Source organism: Tursiops truncatus, chromosome 4 (genome assembly GCF_011762595.2).
Source record: "Tursiops truncatus isolate mTurTru1 chromosome 4, mTurTru1.mat.Y, whole genome shotgun sequence".
NCBI classification, from domain to species: Eukaryota; Metazoa; Chordata; class Mammalia; order Artiodactyla; family Delphinidae; genus Tursiops; species Tursiops truncatus.
The window spans coordinates 115107431-115131292 of record NC_047037.1 but is presented as its reverse complement, the minus strand read 5'-3'; the positions used below and the strand labels follow the sequence as shown (position 1 = coordinate 115131292).

The 23862-nt window shown below is 34.5% G+C and overlaps 1 protein-coding gene and 1 long non-coding RNA gene across 4 annotated transcripts in view; one reads left to right on the top strand and one right to left on the bottom strand.

The window, feature by feature from the left end:
- Positions 1-12198, bottom strand: part of LOC117312180 (uncharacterized) — a 105335-nt gene extending 93137 nt beyond the window's left edge. For 2 of the 3 annotated variants that reach the window (XR_012331566.1, XR_004526436.2), the window contains exon 1: positions 12013-12190. This is a non-coding gene — a long non-coding RNA (uncharacterized lncRNA). Of the gene's footprint in view, positions 1-12012 lie in introns of all 3 variants that reach the window. The other variant, XR_012331565.1, reaches the window with a different exon arrangement.
- A 30-nt stretch (positions 12199-12228) lies between these two features.
- Positions 12229-22944, top strand: HSPA13 (heat shock protein family A (Hsp70) member 13). The gene is made up of 5 exons (XM_019923146.3): positions 12229-12358; positions 13930-14270; positions 16688-16901; positions 18679-18846; positions 19805-22944. The coding sequence occupies exons 1-5, from the start codon at positions 12334-12336 to the stop codon at positions 20470-20472; spliced, it is 1416 nt and encodes a 471-aa protein (XP_019778705.1). The 5' UTR covers positions 12229-12333; the 3' UTR covers positions 20473-22944.
- Positions 22945-23862: the final 918 nt, after the last annotated feature.

Genomic DNA, 23862 nt, shown 5'->3' with positions numbered 1-23862 from the left:
AATAGTACCCAAGTACATATCTGATTGCTTAAATAAATTACAGTACATTAGTGTAGTGGAGAATTACATAGCTATTAGATTGGAACAGAATTTTGCATAACAACGTGGAAAGATATTTACTATATATTATTAAGGAAAATATGCAAAATTACAGAATAATATATATCATATGAGCACATTTCTGTTTTAAAAAATGTATAGTTATGTTATGTATGTCTGCAGAAAAAAAAAAAAAATTCAAGGAAACACACCATATGGGAAAGTTGGATTTTTCAAAGGGGAAAAGTTTTCTAATTCTACATACTACTGCATTGTTTAAATTTTTTACAACAAGCTATATAAAGAAAATGTTTTCAGCTGGCCTAAAATTTACAGAAAAAAATTTCACATAAAAAATGAGAAATCTAGAGCAACAGTATATTTCACCTAATCCTCTGAGCTCATCATCTTCATGAATAAAACAACTCATTGCCAACATTTGAAATGGCACTGAAATAAGTTTAAACCTATTTCCTAGAATACTGCAAAAGAAAAATTTTAGGAAAGTACAGCTAATTTTGTTTAAAAATATATTTAAAATAGTCCTAAAGTTAGTCTAAAAGAGTCCTAAGTAGACTGCATTATCAGTATTATCTTCTTTATAGAAATTTTGGCCCATTAGCAATTAAATCTCTATTTCATTACAGTAAAAGAAAAAAAAAGGCTGAATGCTTCCCTTTAATACATGGAAATAACTGTTGGGAAATAAAGACATAAAATATTATCCAAAAAGTCCCCTCTCCATTAAGGTAAATCTTTCTCTAAAGCAGTTATCACACTTAAAATTGTATGACTATTTTAGCAAGTAGTTGTTAAATATGTGGGCTTCTCCAACTAAGTTATAAGCTCCTTGAGCTCAGAAATTCTTTCATTCTGGTTCCTTACTGTAAGAAACGGTAGGTGTAAAATAAATATTTATGGAAGGAAGGAAGGAGGGAAGGAAGGAAGGAAGGAAGGAAGGAAGGAAGGAAGGAAGGAAGGAAGGAAGGAAGGAAAGAAGGGAGGGAAGAAAGGTGGGAAAAGGGAGGGAGAGAAATCAGTTACAACATTTTAGAAGAAAAATGAATCTCCAAGGCCATCTCTGTTGAAGAGATGTAATCAGTGTCACAGAGCTGGCCCTGGAACTCTCTTCTAATAGCTGGCCCAGAGTTATTCCTGTTCTACCAGGCAACATATGCTATTCTGTTTCAAGTTTATAGATTTCATCCCAATCTCAACCAAAAGAGTATCTTAGTACAGACAATCTGGTAAAAATTAGCCAACCTTTTCAACACTTATCACTAAAATCTCAGATAGGTTGTTGTTAAAATATTTAAGTCAGACCATTTGAATAGGACCTAGAGATTCTGAACATTTTACATCCCTCCCCTTCTCTCCTCTATCTTCAGCCTGTATGTAGCTGAGGCTAGAAAGCTATTTTATTTTGCACTTCTCTTGAACTTCTTCTTTATGTCAGATAAAAATTTAAGGCCAAAACTTTTTGTTATGGAAAACAAATAAATACTTTGAAAAACACCATGTTTCTTAAGGCTTTCTTTGTTGAAAAAGAGAAAACCACCTGAAAATTGATACACGCTGTCATATTCTAGAATCCATATTAACTCCCCATGGAATGTTCCAGCTATATAAAATAATTTTTAACCACTGGGACAGTTTTATTCATGTGCTCCAAAACCATATCTAAAATATAATGATCTTGCTGTGGCTACATACTCTTTTGATGGGCTGAGGAACAATGAAGGTGGCAAAGAGGATTAGACTGTTGAAGTGCCATATCGTAAGGCATAATTAAATTTAGGAAACCAAAGATAGTTTAGGTTTATAACCATTCCCTGAATTCTAGAGCTACTAGGAAGAATAATTACAGAGTGTCATTTGCATTAAAAATAATGTATAACTTATACTTTGGAGAGAAAAAATTGAAAATCATACAAGAACACAAATCTGTATGACCATAAACTTGTTCTTAGGAGATAGAATTCATTCATTCATTCAAAAAATATTACTATTTGCCAGAGAGTTATTCATGGAGTTATTAATTGTAGGTCACAAAGCAAATTACACCCAGAAGACGAATAAAATAACTGAAAAAAGCTCAAGATATTAAATCATTTCATCCTTATTTAAAAATTATAAATAGTACTAATTACAAAATTGCCTATTATAGTGTTGAAGAACTCCCATTAAAATCTTATGTTGAGGCCCTAACCCCCAATGTGACTGTATCTAGAGATAGGGTACTTAGGAAGTAAGAAAGATTAAACGAGGTTAGAAGGATGGGGCCCTAATCTGAAAGGACTGTGGTCTTAAAGGGAAGAAAAAAGATCTTTCTCTCTCTCTCTCTCTCTCTCTCTCTCTCTCAACCATGTGAGGATACAGTGAGAAGGCAACCATCTGCAAGCCAGGAAGAGAACTCTCATCAGGAACTGAATTGGCTGGCATCTTGATCATGGATATTACAGCCTCCAGAACCACTATGGGAAAATAAATTTCTGTTGTTTAAGCCAGCCAGTCTATTCTGTAATGGCAGCCCAAGCTGACTAAGACAAGAAGATAGTTTCTTTGTTTGCTTTTAATAAGATAGACCTGGTTTCAAATTCTGCCTTAGCTAACTCTCTAAATCTTAGCTACCTGTCTGTAAAAAATTATTAACCTATCCCCAAATCCATTTTTAGAAATACAGCTTATAATACACATAAAGCAGTTATTATAGAATTAAATAAATGATAAATATTATTTTGTTTTATTCATCATTTAAATAAATTGTTTAGCAAATCATAGACTGTTATAACTTAAAGAGAACTTAAATAATACATATTTATATACAAATTCATCATTAATAAATGGCTTTTCAGAAAGAAGTGGTTTATCTCTCATGAGTAGAGTCATTTGTTTTGATCTTCAAGTTCAAGGTAGTATAATCTTTGAACGACTAGCTTTGTGGCAGAAGACACTAATGCTCATTAAACAAGATAAAAGACTAAAATTATTTTAACACGTTGTTGAATACACTGTTTATGTAGCATTTAGTGAAAAAGAAATTTAAGATATTATCTTATTGTTTGTATAAATTTTCACATTGTTATTACTTTAAGTAAAAGCTGTCCTCAGTATATGTAGAATTTGACAACAGGCAATCAGTAAAAGTTCATGTAATGAATAGATAAATCCAATTATTTTAGCAACACTAAAAATATATATGATAACCTGCTCCAATACACATTCAATCACTCATTCAAAAGCATCTAATCACCATGTATGGCATGCTGTGGAAATACTAAGATGAGCCAGACATGATCATAGTCTGCAAGCAGCTGGGTCCCCAAAATTCAGGAAAGGGTCTCACCTACATCCAATTATATCCACTCCATATTTACTTCTCTTACTTATTCACTCACTTAATATATTTTAAGCAGCCCCAATGTATTTAGCACTCACTGTTTCAGAAACTGGGAATACAATGGAGAACAAGACAACAAAGCCCCTTCTCCCATGGAGGCTCCATTCATAGTCTATAATGTACATGCCTCTTTCCGTCTTTATCTTTCTTTGTCTTGGGCACATCCACCACCCGCCAAAGTTTGTAGCACACAGTAATAGTGCAGTTAGACACAGGACTAGCATATGTGCCACACTCCCATATCCAAACCCATGGTAGAAATTGTTAATTAATTATGGCCCTCATTCCCCAAGAGTCTGAATGTGATGTCAAAATCCTTTTCATCACAGTATTCATACCAGCCATGACTAATCAATTAGACTTAACAAAAAAGCTAAAATATCTATTTAAACCACTGAGTAGAATGCAGAATATAGGTGCAAGCTATAACCCCCCCCCCCCACCATGCTAACAAACAAGGGAAAAATGCATGCATCCGTAAGTCAAATTTATAAAGACACCAGAGCAGTGAGGAAGCAAAAAGGAATGGACAAACTATCTCCAGAGATGGAATATCTCTTCTTAGGCAAGATGAGATTAACAGTGATTAGCTTCATTAGGAGCATTTGTCAAATCTGTGATTTGAAGATCTAGTTAAGACTTATGTAGAGGAACTCTACTAGGAGAAGAGAAACTAGCAGAGCTTTGGGTAGTCACTGGAAATGGAATATGAGTGTTGGGGTGGTGCAAAAAACTCTTGCTTTCTTGCAATGCTTAGGAGACAAAGCCCTTCTACAGGGAGGGGCCTGTGAAAACAAAAGAAATGTCTCTACTTGAAATATATGAAACCCAAGAAGTACTAAATTTATCTTAACCTACAATTCAGCACCCATCACGCTAAATTTCCAACTGAACGGAAGTAATTTGCCCTCAGTCTATGTGTGTAACAGAGAAGAGCAAATACTGACTGAGGGAAAATAAGATCAACCTCTCTCTCTATGGTTTTTGGCATGCTAAAATAAATATGAGATATCTGAAGAAGCAAGAGAATGTAACTGAAAAGAAAAAGAAAAGGAAACAAGATGATATAAGGAGATTCTCCACCCTCCATCATGTCATTGGAATAAACAGATGAGACCTTTAAAATAAATAACAAGAATAATTGTAAATAAAGTAAATTGGAAAGAATAAAAGATTTTCAGTATATAATTAGAATCAACATAAAAATTAAATGAGACATTCTAAAACTGAAAAAAAATACATATATGAGTTTAAGGACTCATGGAATGTGTTTAACAGCAGACTACACACAGTAAATAGCAGACTGACACAATAAAGACATTATTAGTGAGCATAAAAATAGAATATTCAAACAGAAGTACACAGAGAAACAACTTGGAAAAAATGGAACTGCACATTAGACTATAGGACAATAAATAATGCAGGACATGAATATATGTGTAATTGGAATCTCAGAAGAAGAGAAAAGGGATGAAGACAATATTTGAAAAGATATGGTTGCTAATTTTTCCAAACCTGATGGCAGGCATCAACCAGAGATCCAAGAATCTCTGCCAACCCCAAGAAGGATAAATACAAAGAAACTGTATATCAAAAAACACAGTTAAAATGCTCAAATTATAGAGAAAAAGAACATTTTTAATCAGGCAGAGAAAAAAAGACACATCACCTTCCAAAAGTAAGAATGAGATTTATGACTGACTTTCCAAAATAAATAATAAAAGACAAAAGTAATGGAATGACATCTTTAAAGCACTGAAAAAAAAATTAAAACTGCCAACTAAATCCTATATCCAATGAAAATATTCTTCAAAAATGAAGGTGAATTAAAGATGTTTTCAGCCCCTCCTTAAAAAACCTGAAAGAATGTGTTACCAGTGAACCAGCACTATAAGAAACATGAAAGGAATATTTTCTTTTCTTTTTTTTTTTTTTGTGGTACGCAGGCCTCTCACCGTTGTGGCCTCTCCCATTGTGGAGCACAGGCTCTGGACACACGGGCCCAGCGGCCATGGCCCACAGGCCCAGCCGCTCCGCGGCATGTGGGATCCTCCCGGACCGGGGCACGAACCCGTGTCCCCTGCATCGGCAAGCGGACTCTCAACCACTGCGCCACCAGGGAAGCCCATGAAAGGAATATTTTCAAGTTGAAAGAAAATAGTCAAAGATGAAAGAAATGAACACTATAAAAGTTAAAGTTAAATCAAATGCATATTTATGATTTAAAAGTAATAATAAGTATGCCTTGTGGGGTTAATAACATACTCTATGTACAAAATATAACATAGCAATAGTTCAAGGATAGGAGTGGTAAATGGAAAGAAACCCTAATCACATTTAAATAAATGTAAATCAAAAGAGTAACATGACTTTTTGCTGTCTGTTATAAGTTGAATTGTTTCCCCCTCCCAAAAAAAGATATGCTGAAGTCCTAACCTTCAGTACCTCAGAGTGTGACCTTATTTGAAAGTTAGGATTGTTGCACATGTAATTAGGTAAAATGAGGTCACAATGGAGTAGAGTGGTTTCTCAATCCAATATTACTGATGTCCTTATAAGAAAATGGCCAACTAAGATACACTGAGACACACAGAGAAATGTCATATGATGATAATGTCATGTTCTGTTACTGAGAGTGGTATGCTAAAATGTCCATCTATGGCTCTGGGTTTTACTGTTTTTCCTGTATGTGTTTTTAAAGCTATGTCGATTTTAGCTTTACATATTTCAAAGCTCTTTTTTTAGGCATATGCAAATTTAAGATTGCTGTTATCCTTTATTATCATGAAATATTCCTTTTTACATCTAATAATACTTCTTGCTTCAGAGTCTACTTTGTCATAGGGCCATAACCAGAGTGCAAAATTTAAGGAGACACTGATTCTCTGGTGCGGACTCTGCACTTGCATTTTTATTTTCTTTCTATTAATTGGTTATTAATAACTTTTATGATATTTTAATTAGGTTGTAAATATTTATATTTAGAGGAGCTCTCTATAAAGTAAGGAAGTTAATCTCTCTTGTATCTCATGTATGTTTAATATTTCCTCAGCTTGTCATTTGTCTTTTGACTTCATATATATTTATATATGAATAATTTAAAATTCTATATAATGAAATTTCTCTTTTTTTGTATAGTTTTGCTTCACAATTTCTGGGTTTTACGTTTTAATTTGAAATACCTCTTCAAATCCCAAGTTAATGAATAAAACCACCTATACTTTTTGAATTAAATCTTTCATCCATCTGGAATTTATTTTGATGTTAAAGTAAAATATCTCTATGGTTAATGACATAGCCAATTGTTCCAATAAAACTTATTGGATAACCCATCTCTCCCTTTCTCCTCATTTTAAAGGAAATGCCACTTTCTTCTTTGGTCTATTTTCTGTTTCCTCTATAGTATAAAGTTGTTTTGATTTTTGTAGCTTTGTCATTTATTTTAACATGTGAAAGGGCTTTCTCATTAAATTCTTATTCCTAAATATTCCAAATGAGTTTTATTGTCATTTTGTCAAGTTATAAAATATCCTTCTGGCATTGTATTTGATATTTCATTGAAATTAAAAATATAAGGAGAACTGCATCTTTAAAATAGTAACTCCCTATCTCACAAATTATGGTCTCTAAATACCAAATCCAAGCAGAGATCCTTGGAGGTATGGCTAATAATAAATATGAGGCAAAAAAAAGAATAAGGGGATCCTGAGGCATCTTTTCAGAGCAAGTAGCAAGGAAATAAGTAAAGCCTACTAGGGTTGTGGTAAAAGCACTCAACAGTGAATTTTGAAGAGGCTGCCACTGGCCAAAGTTAAGAAAATCTAAGTATTAAAAGGATAATAATTAAAATAGATTGGAACATATACCACCACACAAAAACAGTAACAATAACAACAAATTAACTGGTCACCACTGGAGGATGCAAGTAAGCTAACTGATTATTTTTAAAAGTAGAAAGTAAAGAGAACAAATCAAGCGTTAATCTTGCCTTTTTACATAAACTATGCCACTAGGTAATCAAATAGTAAATGAGAGAAGTTCTTGCTTATAAATATATTCCACCTAACAAAGAAGGAAAAATAGAATATCATTGTTTTGCAATGTTTAATAAATTAATGAGCTTGGGCATTAATCATCAACTAAAAGGGAGACAACCAAGTATTATTTGCCTTCCAATAGAAAAACACATGACCAAAGACAATATAGTTTTGCAAGAACAAAACAAAAAAGAGCCTAAATTCGATCAAACCACCATATCCAACTAACAATCTTTACTAGATACACAAAAGGAACAAACATGTTTATACCATAGAGATGTAATCAGCAAAATTCAGACTATACAAAACCTTGGAGGACAATTTTTTTAAAACTGCAAGTTGTAGACTTTATTTGAATTCTAAGTCAATGGACCAAACTGGAAAACGATATAATATTTATGAAGCAATTGGAAATTTGAGTACTAACTAGATTCTTAATAGTAGAGAATTATTTTTAATATTTGGGTTTGACAATGTGTATTTGCAAATTATTAATTTTTTTTTTTTTTTTTTTTTTCCGGTACGCGGGCCTCTCACCTTTGTGGCCTCTCCCGTTGCGGAGCACAGGCTCCGGACGCGCAGGCTCAGCGGCCATGGCTCACGGGCCCAGCCGCTCCGCGGCATGTGGGATCTTCCCGGACTGGGGCACGAACCCGTGTCCCCTGCATTGGCAGGCGGACTCTCAACCACTGCGCCAACAGGGAAGCCCGCAAATTATTAATTTTTAAATATATTTATTGAAATATTTAAAGATAAAAAATATATCTATTTTCTACTAGTTTCAAACTAATATGGAATGGGGAATGGGTGGAAATAGATACAAAACATGATTAGTCACTAGTTGATAATTATTGAATCTAGATAAAGTACATGTAATTAATTTATTTTACGTATGTTTAAAATTTTCTATAATAAATTTATTGAGTTTTCCTATCCAAGAAGGTTTTATCTTTCATTTACTTAAATATATTGTTCTAGTCTTAGGGGAGTTTGAAAGTTTCTCCTTTTATTTTTAAATTTAATTCTATGGGTTTTACCTTTTTGTTTCTACATTAAACAGGATCTTTCCTGCCATATTTTTCTAACTGGTTATTGTTTGCATATAGGAAAATTATTTGTGCACAATATTATTAAAGGAGCCCCTTATTCAATTCTTATTGTTTCTCAGATATTTTTGGTGTGCTAATTTTGCCATGTATATAATTGCTATAGACTGAATGTTTGTGTTTGTGCCCCTACCATACACATATTAAAACTTAATCCCCAGTGTGATGGTGTTATAAGGTGGGACCTTAGGAGGTGACTGGATCTTGAGGGTGGAACACTCCTGAATGGGGTTAGTACCCTTATCAAAGAGACTCCAGAGAGTTCCCTTGTCCCTTCCACTCTGTGAAGACACAAAGACAAGACAGCTTTCTATGAACCAGAAAGCAGGTTCTTCCCGGACATCAAATCTGCCAGTGCCTTGATCTTGGACTTCACAGAACTTGGACTCCAGAACTGTGAGAAGTAAATTTCTGTTGTTTATGAGCTACCCAGTCTGTGGCATTTTGTTACAGTTGTCTGAATTAAGACGATAATTATATAATTAGAAAAGAATCATACATTTTCTTCTTTATTCTTTCTCCAAATTTATACTTCTATTTCATTCTCTTGCACTGGCTGTTAACTCCAGAGCAATGCTCTATAATAGTTGTAAACGGGTATACTTATTTCATTCTCAGTTTTACTGGTAATAATTCTAAGTTTTGTCTGGTTTATTGTTTGGGATATATATTGTTGATCATGTAAGAAGTATTAATGCCTTCTTATGCCTTTAAGTTTTTATTATGTTTTGCTTTGATCAGAAATATATTTTTAAAAGACAATATGTTACTTATTGGGGACATATGTAATATATATTTCCATTTAAATTCATTGGAAACGTATAGGCAATATCCAAAATAAAAGATATTTCCAAACTAAATAGCAAATACATTTATCAAAGATTCTGAAGTGTAATAGATTCTTTGAAAAAAACAACACTGGCATCAGCTTTTTAGTTACAAACCAAATTTATTACTTACTATACCTCTACATGAAAAATCTTCATGTAATAAATGTTCAGTCCCCAGAAGATAGAAATATATGAAGCCATAACACTCTAGTAAAAGAAAAAAAAGTACACATATTCTGGTTCATTAAATGAGATTTGTCCTGTTATGGCATAATTTTAACAAAGGAATAATTTTTTATGTTCAAATATTATAGTGTTTCATACAGTCTAAAAATGTAATGCACAGTAAGTTGTAATTTCAATATGCTTACTCTTTTAATGAATGTGCAGAGAACTGGATCAATTTTCCATTGAATGAATTTTTCTTAAACAACAACAAGGGCAATTTGGCCTCTGAATTACATTGATATGTTGTAAGATTTTAATTATTTGGCAATGAGTTTCCTAATGGAGCACATTTCTGAAATAATAATGTGAATTACTGGGATATATAATTAGACAATTTTCACTCTGCCTACTATTTTTAAAGATTACCTACCTCTAATCACTAAATTGAAGGTAAGGTTTAATTTATTAAGAGAATGAATGCTAATTGAGAGCATAATTTTCTTGACTTCCCTTGGCCTTTTATTTTTCTCTCTGTAAATAAGGGGTAGGTCCACCTTGCCCTCTAGGATATTTTCAAGCTATGAACTTCATTTAGTTATCCACTCAAAAATTCTCTCATAAATAGCTACAACTGCATAAAAAAAAAAAAAAAAGAAAATCTGACAATGTGCCAGTTTTTAGTCTAGCCCATTTATATTTATAAATATAATAAAAATTGATCTTAAATCTGTCATCTGATATATTTTTTGGTTTTACTGCTTCCTTTGTTGATATATTTTGCTATATAGATTTTAAAAGTTTAACTTTAAATTATATATACTGACATTCCTCCGTGAAAAACTGAAAAAATGTACATTTTAATTTTATCCCACTTATTCTTAATAACCTATTCCTTTTTCTATAAGTTTTATCAGTTTTTGGTCCTTCAGGAAGTTGCCTTCATAAACTTAAATGATCTACTTATGTTTCTATTTCTGAAATTCGCCATTCTACATAATACCTATTAACTCCCTGCTAGGAAAAATGAAGAAATCAGTATATCCACATTTCTTTCCATATCCCTGCCCTCATCCTTATTTCCCAACTCCGGTGTTTTCTGTTCTTAATAACATTACTATACCCCTGAGAAACAACTGGGATAGTCTTACCAGTAATTTTTGTTCCTATTAGCAAGGAGGAAGGGGTGGGTGGCAAGGAGAATGGCAATGACCAGTGCCTGCCACAAATGACTAATCCTCCTGATTTGGTTTACACCTCTAGTTCTATCTCTGAAACTTCCACCTCACGCTTTATGATCCAGCAGCCTTCTATGAGATTGCCTTCTGCTCCACACTCTTGGTAATTCAGTTCCCTCTTCCTAGAACACCTCCAGCCAACTGCTTCTTATTATCCCATCAACCCATCTCGTGGCTCCCTTTTACTCTTCAAAGTACTACTTAGACGTATTATCTTCCACCAAGTCGTCTCTTCAAGGTAAAATTATACAGCCTTTATTCAATCCTGTTTCTGCCCTATGGCCATACTGCAATTATGTTACACACCATAATAAATTACATTTATGTGTTTATCTTCTGTCTCTCCTTCTGGTTGTTACTAGTGGCTAACACTGTGCTCAATAAATGTTAACATGATCATTATACCCAGTAATATTCAGGAACTGAGTGTTTGAATTATGCATTCTTCATAAGGAAATGGTAGTGAACACTATTCACTATAGGCACACATGCTTTTTATTCTTTACATTATGACACATTTAAAATATACACGAAAGTGGAGAGCACACATAAAGTACACTAGGGACCAGGAAGCGAGAAAACTCGGGTCTATTTAAGACTAGAACCAGAAAAACAGTTCACAAGTGTCCTAAATGGCCATTGCATGTTAAGTGATTTGTGCATGAAAACAATTCCTGACACTTATAACTTAATTCAAGAGAAAGTTAAGGTATTTCGTTTACGTTTTTCTTTTCAACGGCCCTCTTCAGTGTTAGCAATAGAGGAAAATGTGTCCCTGCTCCTTTGGATAAATCGCATTAACTGAGGATTCCTCGAATTCCTTTTTTCCAAAACGAAAGCACAGGAGTGAGGATCGTATCCAAGTTCCAGGGTCGCCAGCCCCTGCCTCCCTCTAACGCCCGCACTGTGGCAGGGGCTCTTCTAGGGATGCTGGAGCGAGGGGCGGGGGCGGGGGGAATGTTTGGGACAACCCCCCCCTCCCCCGCAATCTGGAATCCAGATCGCAGGCAAACGAGAACGCTTTAAAAGGTAGAAAGAACGAAATAACAAACGCTGGATCCTGGGCCTGGTTAGGGACATCACCCTAAAACGCAATAACCTAATGGTGCTCACTGTCCCTCAGGCGAATGGGTCAGGCCGTAACTATACTTCCCAGAAGGCAAAGCGGCGAGGCGGTGCTAAAAACACTGTTTTTACCTCAAGTTGGCTCCAGGCGCTACAGGTTTGGTTAGAAACTCCAGTCCCTCTTGTTAGCGCTCCTCCACCCCAGCCTAATTGGCTCTGTAGTCCGTTGCGTGGGAGGGCGGCTCGGGCGCCCCTGGCAGCGGTTGAATGGGGGCCCTCATGCCCGCGTCCTCACGGTAAAGGAAGTCCTTTCTCTGGTCCGAGATGTAGCTTCTCGGGCCGCGTCAGAGCAACAGGACTACATTTCCCAGAGGAGCGCGGGGCTGCCGGGCGGCGTGGGGGCGGTGCCTCACGTCCGGTACAGTCATCCTAAGCCTCTTCGGCGGGACTGTGATGGCCGGAGAGATGACGATCTTAGGTCAGTGATCAGGAGGGTCCTTTGCGCTGTTGCGGGCACCTGAGCGGTTGAGGGAGGCCGGGGTGTTGGGGTCGTTGTTGCATCTGCTGGATCCCGCTGACGCAGCGGGTAGGGCGCCAGAAAGGTGACTCAGAGGCGGTTTGGGGCTGTTCGTGACGCCGGGTTGGGGGGTCGCCTCTAGGAAGGCCCGAGCCGCAGTAGGCCCGGGTAAGGCCGGCGGCGACCTCTGCATACATCCCAGGGACGTTGGGCCTCGGGAAGGGTTCTTTCCTACGCAACGTCGATTTTTGAATCGTTGGTTGAATTGGGGCCTTTGAGAAGCTGCCAGAATGTGCATCTCCTAGATCCCTAGACCCCTTTGTGGAGGAAGGGAGAGGAACAGCAGCAGCATCCCGAGCTGTAGACTCATGGGATGCTGGATTTTGAGAGAGTCAGATACCTCTTTGATGTATAGTCCAGTGTTCTTTCCACCAATCCGGGTAGGGATTACCCTCTCCGGAGGAGAAGGTGATGAAATGCTTCCGAAAATGTGTACGTAGGGGCAAGAGGAAGGTGGGATTGGCACCTGATGTCATTTCATTATGTGTTGATGAGGATGACCTAATAATTAGTAAAGCCGACTCCTACAAATTGGTGTTTTGAGTTGTATGTAACGTGGATGGACACAGGTGTATAGCACAGCCTCCTGAAACCAAATAACAGGTTAGCTGTAAATACGAATTGACTTCTTTCTCCATCACTTATGTTTACAGTCTGCGTGGCGTTTGTTCGTATTTGGCTTTTTCAGCAATTAATATTTATTGAACAGTCTTCTACTGGCTGGGAACCATTGGTGCAGGGAATACAGCGTGACTAAAACCTGACTTCTAAGAGCTTCCATTTATGTTATCATCAGGGTTACACACTCTTAATTCTTCTCCGAAATATCACCTCTGCAAGATGTCCTCGACTCGTATTTAATACAGAAAAAGTTAACTATGTTCTGTTATGAAGTGACCGTTTAAAAATATCTAAGCAATTTCCAAAATTATTTTAATCCAGTTTATCCATTTCATCCTTTTGAAAGGAAAAAAGAGAGGGGATATAAAGAGTTTCACGTTTACAATAACAGAGCTTTTGCTGTGGAAATTTTAATGCTAGTTTCTTTTTAATAATGATATCTAAAGCTAATTATAAAACTATAAAATCTAAATATCATTTGATCAAGAATTGGATTATATTCTAGCTTTTGCTCCAGATGAATGACTTCTCCTGTCAGCATTAGCACAATTATTATCGAAATGTTTTTATTTTTTATTCCTTTACTCACCCATAAGTGAAGCACACAAACATACAGGGGGTTTTTTGTTTGTTTGTTTTTGTTGTTACTTCATTTTAATTGTATTATAGTCAGTTTGCATTATGAAAAACTTGATGTTTGAGAAATGTTATCGTGAGTACTATAAAAGAAAATATTTGGACAGTATTTTTAGTCTAGTATGGAAGCGTGATAGTAAAGGGATTTTACTGTTGTAATTTTGCACACTGTACTAGTTTGATAAGACGCAACTTGTAATTTGCCTGTATTTCAGGATCAGCTGTTCTGACTCTCCTGTTGGCTGGCTATTTCGCGCAACAGTATTTACCACTGCCTACTCCTAAGGTGATTGGAATTGACCTTGGCACTACCTACTGTTCAGTTGGGGTGTTTTTTCCTGGAACAGGAAAAGTAAAGGTCATTCCAGATGAAAATGGGCACGTCAGCCTACCCAGCATGGTGTCCTTTACTGACAACGATGTTTATGTGGGGTATGAAAGCTTAGAGCTGGCGGACTCAAATCCTCAGAACACAATATATGACGCTAAAAGATTCATAGGCAAGATTTTTACCCCAGAAGAGCTAGAAGCTGAAATTGGCAGATACCCATTTAAGGTAAGTGAAGCCAAAATCTATTTTAACTTAAGTTCAGCATACTGTTTCAATTACTGCTTTGGCTTCAAGTTACAAAACATTCTATTTCAACAGACTCAGTTTGCCTGGAAGTTATATTATCTCATATAACAAACAATCCCACAGCAGCTCCAGGGTTAGCTAATTCAGTGGTCCCGCAGTATTACTGAGGACTTAGGACATTACCATCTCCTCACTCTGCTATCCTCAGAATGTCTGCACAGCTCTTTCATTGTAGCCGGAGGCTAATGAAGCCCCAGTACCTATAGATGAGTGGATGGATAAATAGATATTCTTCCTGTGTTTGTGTGTATACATATTTATATTCATAAAAAGAGATCATACTAGGCATGCTGTGTAATGACTTGTTTGAAACTCATCAATATATCATGGACAGTTAGTCAGTGGGCTCACATCATTATCTTTCATGGTTTTGTGAAACGACTGTTCCGCCAATTAATTGTCCAGTCTCTGTCAGTGTAAGTTTTATTTTTTTCCCTGGTTTTCCACTATTGTTGGAGCTTCAGTGAATATCCTTGTACATGTGTGTTTTTACACTTCTCTGATAATTTCCTAAATTTGAATTCAAGAACTGGAATTGATAGGCCAAATGATTGCATGTTTTTAAGTGTTTTGATTTGTATTGCCAGATTGTGCACCGAAAAGTTTATGTGCCCTTACCTATTTTTTAGACTGCCTGTATCTTCACTAGTTATTGTTTTTCAATCTTTGCCAATAGATAAATAAAAAATGGTATCTTGTATTAATTTGCATTCCTGTGATTTCTGTTGAGGTCAGACTTTTAAAAATGTGTTTATTGGCATTTTCATTTTCTTTAGTGATCCACTTCTTACCCTTTGTCCTGTTTTCTTTTGGGGTGTTTATCATTCCCTTAATGACTATAAAATACCTTTGTGATGTGTTTTCAGTATTTTTTCCTTTTTTTTTAATAAAACTGACGTATAATTTTATTTTTGAACTGTCAAGACTGTTAAATTTTTATGTGGTAAAATCATCTCTTAATAATTTTTTAAAAATGTTTTTGGACTCTTACCATGCTTACGGTGGCCTTTCCCATCCTATCCACTTGTACTTTTTTTCTAATGCTTTTATATAAGTATTTGTAGGTTTAGGTTTTGCTGGGTTTTTTTTTCTTTTAAACATTTAAATGTTTATTCCATGTAGGGTTCCCCCCACCCTTTTGGTTAATTATGAAGTGAGATTCTAAATAAATAGATTTTAAAATAGTGGTATCAGTGCTGCTTATTGATTAACGCATCATAAAAATTCTCAAATTTTTATTCATTTTCAAAGGAGCAAAAAAACAATCTCTCCAGGCATTTCTTAGGTTTACTTCTTTGTTTTCTTTTAGCTTCTTTCTTAAGACCCTTTACTAATTTGTAATTTTTCTTATGTAATGATAAAATCATATAAAGCTATACAGTTTCCTCTAAATTACAGCTTTGGGTACATTACTTATTGATCCAAGAGTTATTTTAAAGGTTTTTTTGTTTGTTTTAAGTTTCTAAGTGATCATGTTTTTTTGTTGTTTCTGTTTCATGATCACTCTGAAGGTACTGGTATATTTGGGTCTTATTTTAAGGACCTTATTTTAAGTGTTCATAGCTTGTTTTTGTTTTCCCCAGGCAGGTAAAATACTTTTTGGAAGGTCAGATTTTCTTAATTGAAAACTAATTATGTAGTCTTGAATGATTGGGGTAAACTTCTTATAATTTCTTAGAACAGACTAATTCTCTTTTACTATTGATGTTAATACAAACTATTGGTGAAACTAGTATGTTTTAGAATTAGTCTAATTTTTTAAATGTACAAATGTACAACTACATTAGCAGGAAAAAGATGCTAATACATGTTTCCGTGGAAACAAGAATGTGAGTGATATTGATTCTTAGATAAGAACATATCGAAGTACTAAAATTATTCTTGTTAATATGTACCAGAACATTCTTTCAATTATCTATTACTTTTGGAAATAAATTAATTTTTTAAAAAAGAAGATCTTGAGTCACAAACATGACTTAGCCACTGTTATTCCTTCTATTTTATCATTCATCTTTTCTTTCATTTAACAGATATATATGGAGAATCTTCTATGTTTCAATTATATGCTTAGTAATGAATTTTATTTTTCTGCTCTTATTGAGAACTGTGGAGTGGATTCATTTTATAGCTTTTAAAGTATGACTTTTAATAACTTCTAATCTTAGTAAATGCACTTGCTAGATAACAAATGAATTTTGTGACCCTTTAAAGGTAAGTTTTGATTGAATACATTCCATATGTATGTGTGTTAGTGTATGTGTATGTATGTATATGTAGATATATACACACACAGTTTTATATATATATTTTTTTATCTTTGCAAATCTTATTCACAGGTTTTAAACAAAAATGGAATGGTTGAGTTTTCTGTGACAAGTAATGAGACGATCACCGTTTCCCCAGAATATGTTGGCTCTAGACTGTTGTTGAAATTAAAGGAAATGGCAGAGGAATATCTTGGAATGCCAGTTGCCAATGCTGTTATTTCTGTACCAGCAGAATTTGATCTAAAACAGAGAAATTCAACAATTCAAGCTGCTAACCTTGCAGGTAATATCACTTGCCTGAGTTACATTTTGCTCAAAATTTTGTTAGGCTGAAAATCTATAGTAATGTGTGTCATTTGCAAACCACCTAACTAGGCACCTAGACAAACTATATGGTAGATAAATCAGATGGATTTTTATACAGGTTTACAAACAATTTAGAAAGCCCCATGGTGCAATGTAAAATGTATATATTATGACAGCAGCCTATCAGGCATATGAGAAAGGCTAAGAAAGAACATGGACACACATTAGCAATGAGGAATTTTTTCTTCTAAAATTCTTTTAATGTTAAGATGAATATAATATAATGTTTTTTAAAAATCTGAGGTGGGAGAAAATTCATTCAACACCATTCAGCAAGTATTAAGTGCCTAGGTAAACAAAACAGATAAATCCATTTTCTCATGGAGCTTGTATTCTGTTGGAGGGAACAGAAAATCAGCCTTGAAGATAAGTATATTATGGCATTTCTTACTTAGCATTATTAACATTTGGGGCTGGATTATTCTTTGCTGTGGGGAACTGTCCTGTGTATTATAGGGCATTTTGAAGCACCCCTAGCCTGTACACACTCAAAGGTAGTGGAACTCTCCCCACCAAGTAGTGATAATTTTATGTCTCCAGATAATGCCAATTGTCCCCAGAGGAACAAAATGACCTCTGGTTGAGAGCCTTGATACAATGTATGTCAGAAAGTACCTTGCCGTAGAAAAAAAGACAGGATAAGAGGAGAGGGTGGGTGATCAGAGAATAGGGGGATTTGCAGGTTTTAAAGAGAGCGGTCAGGTAGACCTCATTGAGAAAGTGACATTTAAGCAGATTTGAAGGAAGCAAGGTTGTGAACCAAGCAGATATATGGAGGAACTGTGTTGTAGGAGAGAGAGTGCCAGTGTAGCAGCCATAAAATGAGAATTTGCTGGTACATAAGAAGATAGGAAGTTGGCCAGTGTGGCCAGAGCAGAGTGAGTGATGAAGTCAGAGAGCTAAGGGGAAGGTATTATGGTCTTTGAATAAATTCTTCAGAGGTTGACTAGTTTCTATGGCTCGTGATACATAAAGCCATGCTACTTTCACGGCCGCTCGTTATGTGTGGCAGTTAGTTTAAAGCAGGAGTTTTGCTCAAGGAAATCTGATCTTTTGCTTGCACATTTACTGTTTAACTTTACCTTGAAGTCAGATTTTGCTGTATATTTCAGATTTGCATTCAAGGGTCTTGCATCTTAAGTACTTTTTAAAAGTGTCATTGTAGCTATTGGAGCCTATCATCTGGATTTTTCATTTTATTATCATTTCTTCTCTGTTTATTCATGTGTTCTTTTTATCAAAAAGTCATTTTTAAAAGAAGAGCACACTAAGCTTACCTCATTTCTATAGCAGTTTGTTACAGTGCATAATGACCAAAGTTTATTTGCTTATTTAAGTTTATTATTAAGTATAATAATAAACTTATTAAGTTTATTCCCAAGTAAAATAGGAAAATTAGAAGAGGCTGAGAGATTTTTAAAAATTAAGTATTAATAAATAATAGAATGATGTATTCCGTGAATCTGGGCCTTTATTTCTTTATACTATAATCTTCTTTTAGAATAATTTTAATGACATCCATTTAGAAGAACGTATATTTACCCATCCCATGTCATTATTTTTATTGGGTTTGTGACTGTGTACTCAGTGGAGTTCACATCAGAGAAGATACTAACGTGTTGTAAGATTAAGTGAGAAGAAATTTCTTAATAGTGTCCTCTCATGATTGTTCTTCCCTCCAACCAATTTTATAGGACTGAAGATCTTAAGAGTAATAAATGAACCCACAGCAGCAGCTATGGCCTATGGTCTCCACAAAGCTGATGTCTTTCACGTCTTGGTGATAGATTTGGGCGGAGGAACTCTAGATGTGTCATTGCTGAATAAACAAGGAGGAATGTTTTTAACCCGAGCGATGTCTGGTAAGAAAAATAGAGGGAGCGTTAAAGAGATTGAGGCACGTTAACATATCTAATGTGTAAAGTGTTCATTTAAAAATTTTTCCATATTCTTTGCGTTCATTTTGGTAATCTTCTGTACATGTAATCTTATGCCACCACTTATTGTATTTATAGCAAAAAGTTAAGTCTCAAAAAATAACTGGACATCCTGTAAGTCAAATAAATATACTGCCATTTGTAGCTAACTGAGCCAGTAGTTTTCACCTCCATGGTAAAGGGAACAGAAGGAAAGAAATTATTTTAAAATGAAGGATGATCAGTTTATTTCATTTAATAATCTGTTTCACAAAATAGATATCTTTAGGAAATCTAATAATAGTATTTTGCATTCTAAATTTTTTTTTAAGGTTAATTTAGTTTCAGGAATTAAGCCTGTGGAGCTTAAGTTACAGGTGGCCTAACTGGACTCCATTTAGAACAAAGTTCAGTTGTGAGCATTTATATTGCATTATTCTTTTCCTAATTAAATTATTTTTTCTACTTTTCAGCCCTTAATCATTTAAACAAAAGGATTTTTTAAAAAAGAAAATGCTTACTGGTACTTCTTAATTAAAAGAAGGACTTCCTTCTGTTGAAAATAATGACATTTAGTGTTTTTAAATTGCTACTTAAAAGCCGGTCAGTGTTCTCAATTTCTTACTTTCTGCAAAAGTATTTGATATCACTGAGATACTTCCTATTACATCATTTAAACCCGGATGTGCACTGTATTTTAATAGTACACATTTGAATTAAAATCATTTTAATCCAGTTATTTTTAATCAGTCTTTGTATGAATAAAATCTTAATACATTAAATAAGGACTTATTATTCCCAGAATATCATTTATACATACATACTACACAGACACACGTATATATGTACACACATACACATATATTCATAAATATAATATAAACTTTTTTAATTTTTAACTTAGGAAACAATAAACTTGGAGGACAAGACTTCAATCAAAGATTGCTTCAGTACTTATATAAACAGATCTATCAAACATATGGCTTCCTACCCTCTAGGAAAGAGGAAATCCACAGATTAAGACAAGCTGTAGAAATGGTCAAATTAAACCTGACTCTTCATCAGACTGCCCAGATGTCGGTATTACTAACGGTGGAGAAAAAGGACGGGAAGGAACCTCAGAGTAGTGACACTGAACTGCCAAAGGATGAACTTTCCCCAGCAGACAGCCCCCATGTGAACAGCATGTTTGGAGCTAGCCTTCCTGAAAAGAAAAATGGAGAAAGTCAGGTTTTATTTGAAACAGAAATATCACGGAAGCTCTTCGACACCCTTAATGAAGATCTTTTCCAGAAAATACTAGTACCCATTCAGCAAGTGTTAGAAGAAGGCCACTTGGAAAAAACTGAGATTGATGAGGTGGTTTTGGTTGGGGGCTCAACTCGAATTCCTCGAATCCGCCAAGTCATTCAAGAGTTCTTTGGAAAGGATCCCAACACGTCTGTAGACCCTGACTTGGCAGTGGTGACAGGAGTGGCAATCCAAGCAGGGATTGATGGAGGCTCTTGGCCTCTCCAAGTCAGTGCGTTAGAAATTCCCAGTAAGCATTTACAAAAGACCAACTTCAACTGAATTATGGAGGGATGGTCATTTGAGATCTTGTCTGCTGATCTCTTCCTATTTATCAGACCACCTCTGTCCACTAAATCAAGTCTCTAAAATATCTCACACATTTACCTAAAAGGTAACATTTATATATATGAAATTTTACAGAACATTTTGTTTTAGAATTGAATGTGGCCAGATTGATCCTTGATTTTGGAGAGATCCCATTTCAACAAATACTTCTAAAGTGAAAGAATTGAGGTAAAACTCTTATAGGAGCATAGGTGACTGTATTTTCTGCGTTCTGGAAGTAGATATCCATGTGCACTTAAAACTGTCTTCTATAAACATTGCCTAGTGCCAATTATAGGATTCCCAGTTCTTACTAAATTGTATTAGCAGGAGCTGGTAATTTATTTACTTGGTTATCACATGTAACTCTTAAATTTGAACTATACTTGAAGGACAGTGTTGATGTCAGGTACTTAGAGTGGCTGGGAGATAGTGTTATTAATATAAGCTGCATATATAATATTCAGTAACTGCCATATATAACAAAATTACTTTCACAAACTCAGTATCCCATTTTGTGTCCTATTCCTATAACCTGCGTTCTCCAGACTTTCAAAATATATTTATTGGATCAATTTATTCTCTTTCTAAAATAGCTACAGATTTATTCAAATGTCTCATTACCGATTTATATTTTAGTTCCTTCATCTGCTATGTGTCATTCTCTGCTTGGATTTCCATGATTCTGCATGGTTTGAAAACAATAGAGAATTATTGATTACATTTTAAAAATGTGTTAATGTCACAATAAAGCCGTCATTACTATAAATTTGTTTTGTTATTTAAGACCTTTGTAGACATTGATAAACAGCAGTAATTAGGTACAGTATTTATTTTATGTTTTTGTTTTTGTTTCATTGTTTATTTTCAGTAAGCCCTGGAGAATTTAGCTTGCATTTGATTCAGTTTTACTGAGATTTTTACCCGTATTTAGTTTTGAATGAGGAAAATTGTACTCATTTGTAAAAACCTTGTTATTGTTTCCTACCATCATTTAAAACTAATCAGACTTGGACTGTTTTTAGCCTTAAGGTTAGTGTGTGATGAGAGCAAAAAGTTTGCGAATACTGGAAATAATGTGGAAATCTAATGTGGAAGACAATGTGAAAAAAATGTCCACAAATCCGTATTTGTAGTAGTTTTGGTTTGTTTCCTTTTAGAAAAGATGCAGGAACCAAGAAAGAAAATATAGTAGTTTTATTTATGTGATGCCCATATTATTTGAAGATTTTCTTTTTCCTTAATAGAGGCTACTTCCTATCGATATTCAAAAATTAAACTCTGGTCAGCAGTTTTGCTAATATAAAATATGTCTGCTTTATCCATTGTTGAATTTGAAAGGATGTTGAAGTTCCAACCACTGAAAAAGAGAAATAAGCAAGCTCATTTCAGCAACATCAAAACATTTCTGCTTCTCATAGTAAAAATCTGAGTGTTTTTTGCAGATCCTAAAAAAAAAAAATTTCTTAGCAATGAAATTGCTGTTAAAACAATTTCAATCAAATACTTTTGTGTACAGAAAATGTCTGTAGTAGGTAAATAGAAAAATATAAAATGTTGACATGTTTTATTTTAGAACTAAATGGAGAAATGCCAAAGAGGAATCCTTCACTGCGTTCTGAAAATATTCAAGTGTTCTTTTGGACTTTATAAAAATCTTTACTAGATTTTAAAATTGAAAAATATCTTTTTGCAAAGGTCTTTAAGAGAAAAGTGTTCAATTTATCAAAATCTCCATAGATAGTAACCAGCTTTAACCTAAAGCATTTTAAGACTTTTTTTTAAAAAGCTTGAATTTTTCCAGTATATGAGATAGTTCAGGACAATCTGTTAACAGTCCTTAGAGGAAACAATTTGCAAAACAGGGCAGCTAATCTCATACTCTAAAATTGGAATTTAAATAATTTGATTGTTTCTGAAAAATAGGCAGTGTTGGAATTGGGGGACATTAGTTTAGCATATTAGAAAAGCATAACTATTCTCTAGTATAGTTATACCTTTAAAAAAAATGTCTTCAATCATATTAGGGGGCTATATATAAATAGTCTTGAAATCAATGTAGTTTATTTAAAAGGTTAAAAATGCATTCTGAAAGGGATCATTTATGCATAATAATCTGAAGACATTTTTCATAAAATACATTTTGGTTGTACATCTTGCTAGTGTTTTTTGAAGTACATAACTTTTAAAATATTAACTGTCTTGTATGATTAGAATATGTGAATGAATAATTTATTTTGTCAGGAATGTTTTGGTATTTACTGTTTTCACTGGAACCACTTATGTATCAGCAGATACTGTTGTGTATAACATGTTCTGAAGATCATAGTTATTGTGCATAACAGATTGTGCCTCTTAGATTTGTGTGTATACAGGTATTTCACATTTTAATGTAAATAAATACCACTTTGCAGTTTGTTTTTTAAATTGTGTCCTTTATTTTCTATTCTGGACTATGCCCAGAGTACATATTTGAGGTATGTAAATAAGAAAGGAAACGGGAATAGAGCTGATCTGATACTCACGGCACGTGACCTCAGCAGCTATTACCTAATTCCCTACATCCTGAATGTCCCTGGAATTGCTTACTTTTCTACTTACTTTTCTTTTTTTAATTAATTTTTATTGGAGTACAGTTGCTTTACAATGTTGTGTTAGTTTCTGCTGTACAGCGAAGTGAATCAGCTATACATATACATATATCCCCTCTTACTTGGATTTCCTTCCCACTTAGGTCACCACAGAGGATTAAGTAGAGTTCCCTGTGCTGTACAGTAGGTTCTCATTAGTTATCTGTTTTATACATAGTAGTGTATATGTGTCAATCCCAATTTCCCAGTTCATCCACCGCTCCTTCCTGCCTTGGTGTCCATATGTTTGTTCTCTACGTCTGTGTCTCTATTTCTGCTCTGCAAATACGTTCATCTGTATCCTTTTTCTGGATTCCACATATAAGCGATATATGATATTTGTTTTTCTAGATTAGTTTTGGCTCTGTTATAGTCGGAAGCCATGAATTGGTATTCAGAATTTTGAGTATACTGTTCATGATACAGGAAATGTCTCTTCTTTGACTAATTTAGAAGAGACATTTCTTGTATCATGAACAGTATACTCAAAATTCTGAATACCAGTTCATGGCTTCCAACTATAACAGAGCCAAAACTAATCTAGATAGTTAATAATCCTGCATAATAGACTACTGTAATCCTTTGGTTGGTGATTAATACTTTATAATTCTCTAATAAAGTTTATTCTTTGGGCAAGAAACTCAATACAATTTTTTTTTAAGTTCATTTGATAAATGTCTTTTCAAATGAGCCCTTAAATAAAAACAGTAGATTT

What these genes read in the sequence shown, in the direction of transcription:
- HSPA13 (XM_019923146.3), top strand. Translation starts at nt 12,334, where the DNA reads ATGGCCGGAGAGATGACGATCTTAG. An exon ending in CGGAGAGATGACGATCTTAG is followed by an intron (nt 12,359 to 13,929) that starts GTCAGTGATCAG and finishes CCTGTATTTCAG; the next exon opens with GATCAGCTGTTCTGACTCTC. An exon ending in TTTAACCCGAGCGATGTCTG is followed by an intron (nt 18,847 to 19,804) that starts GTAAGAAAAATA and finishes TTTTTAACTTAG; the next exon opens with GAAACAATAAACTTGGAGGA.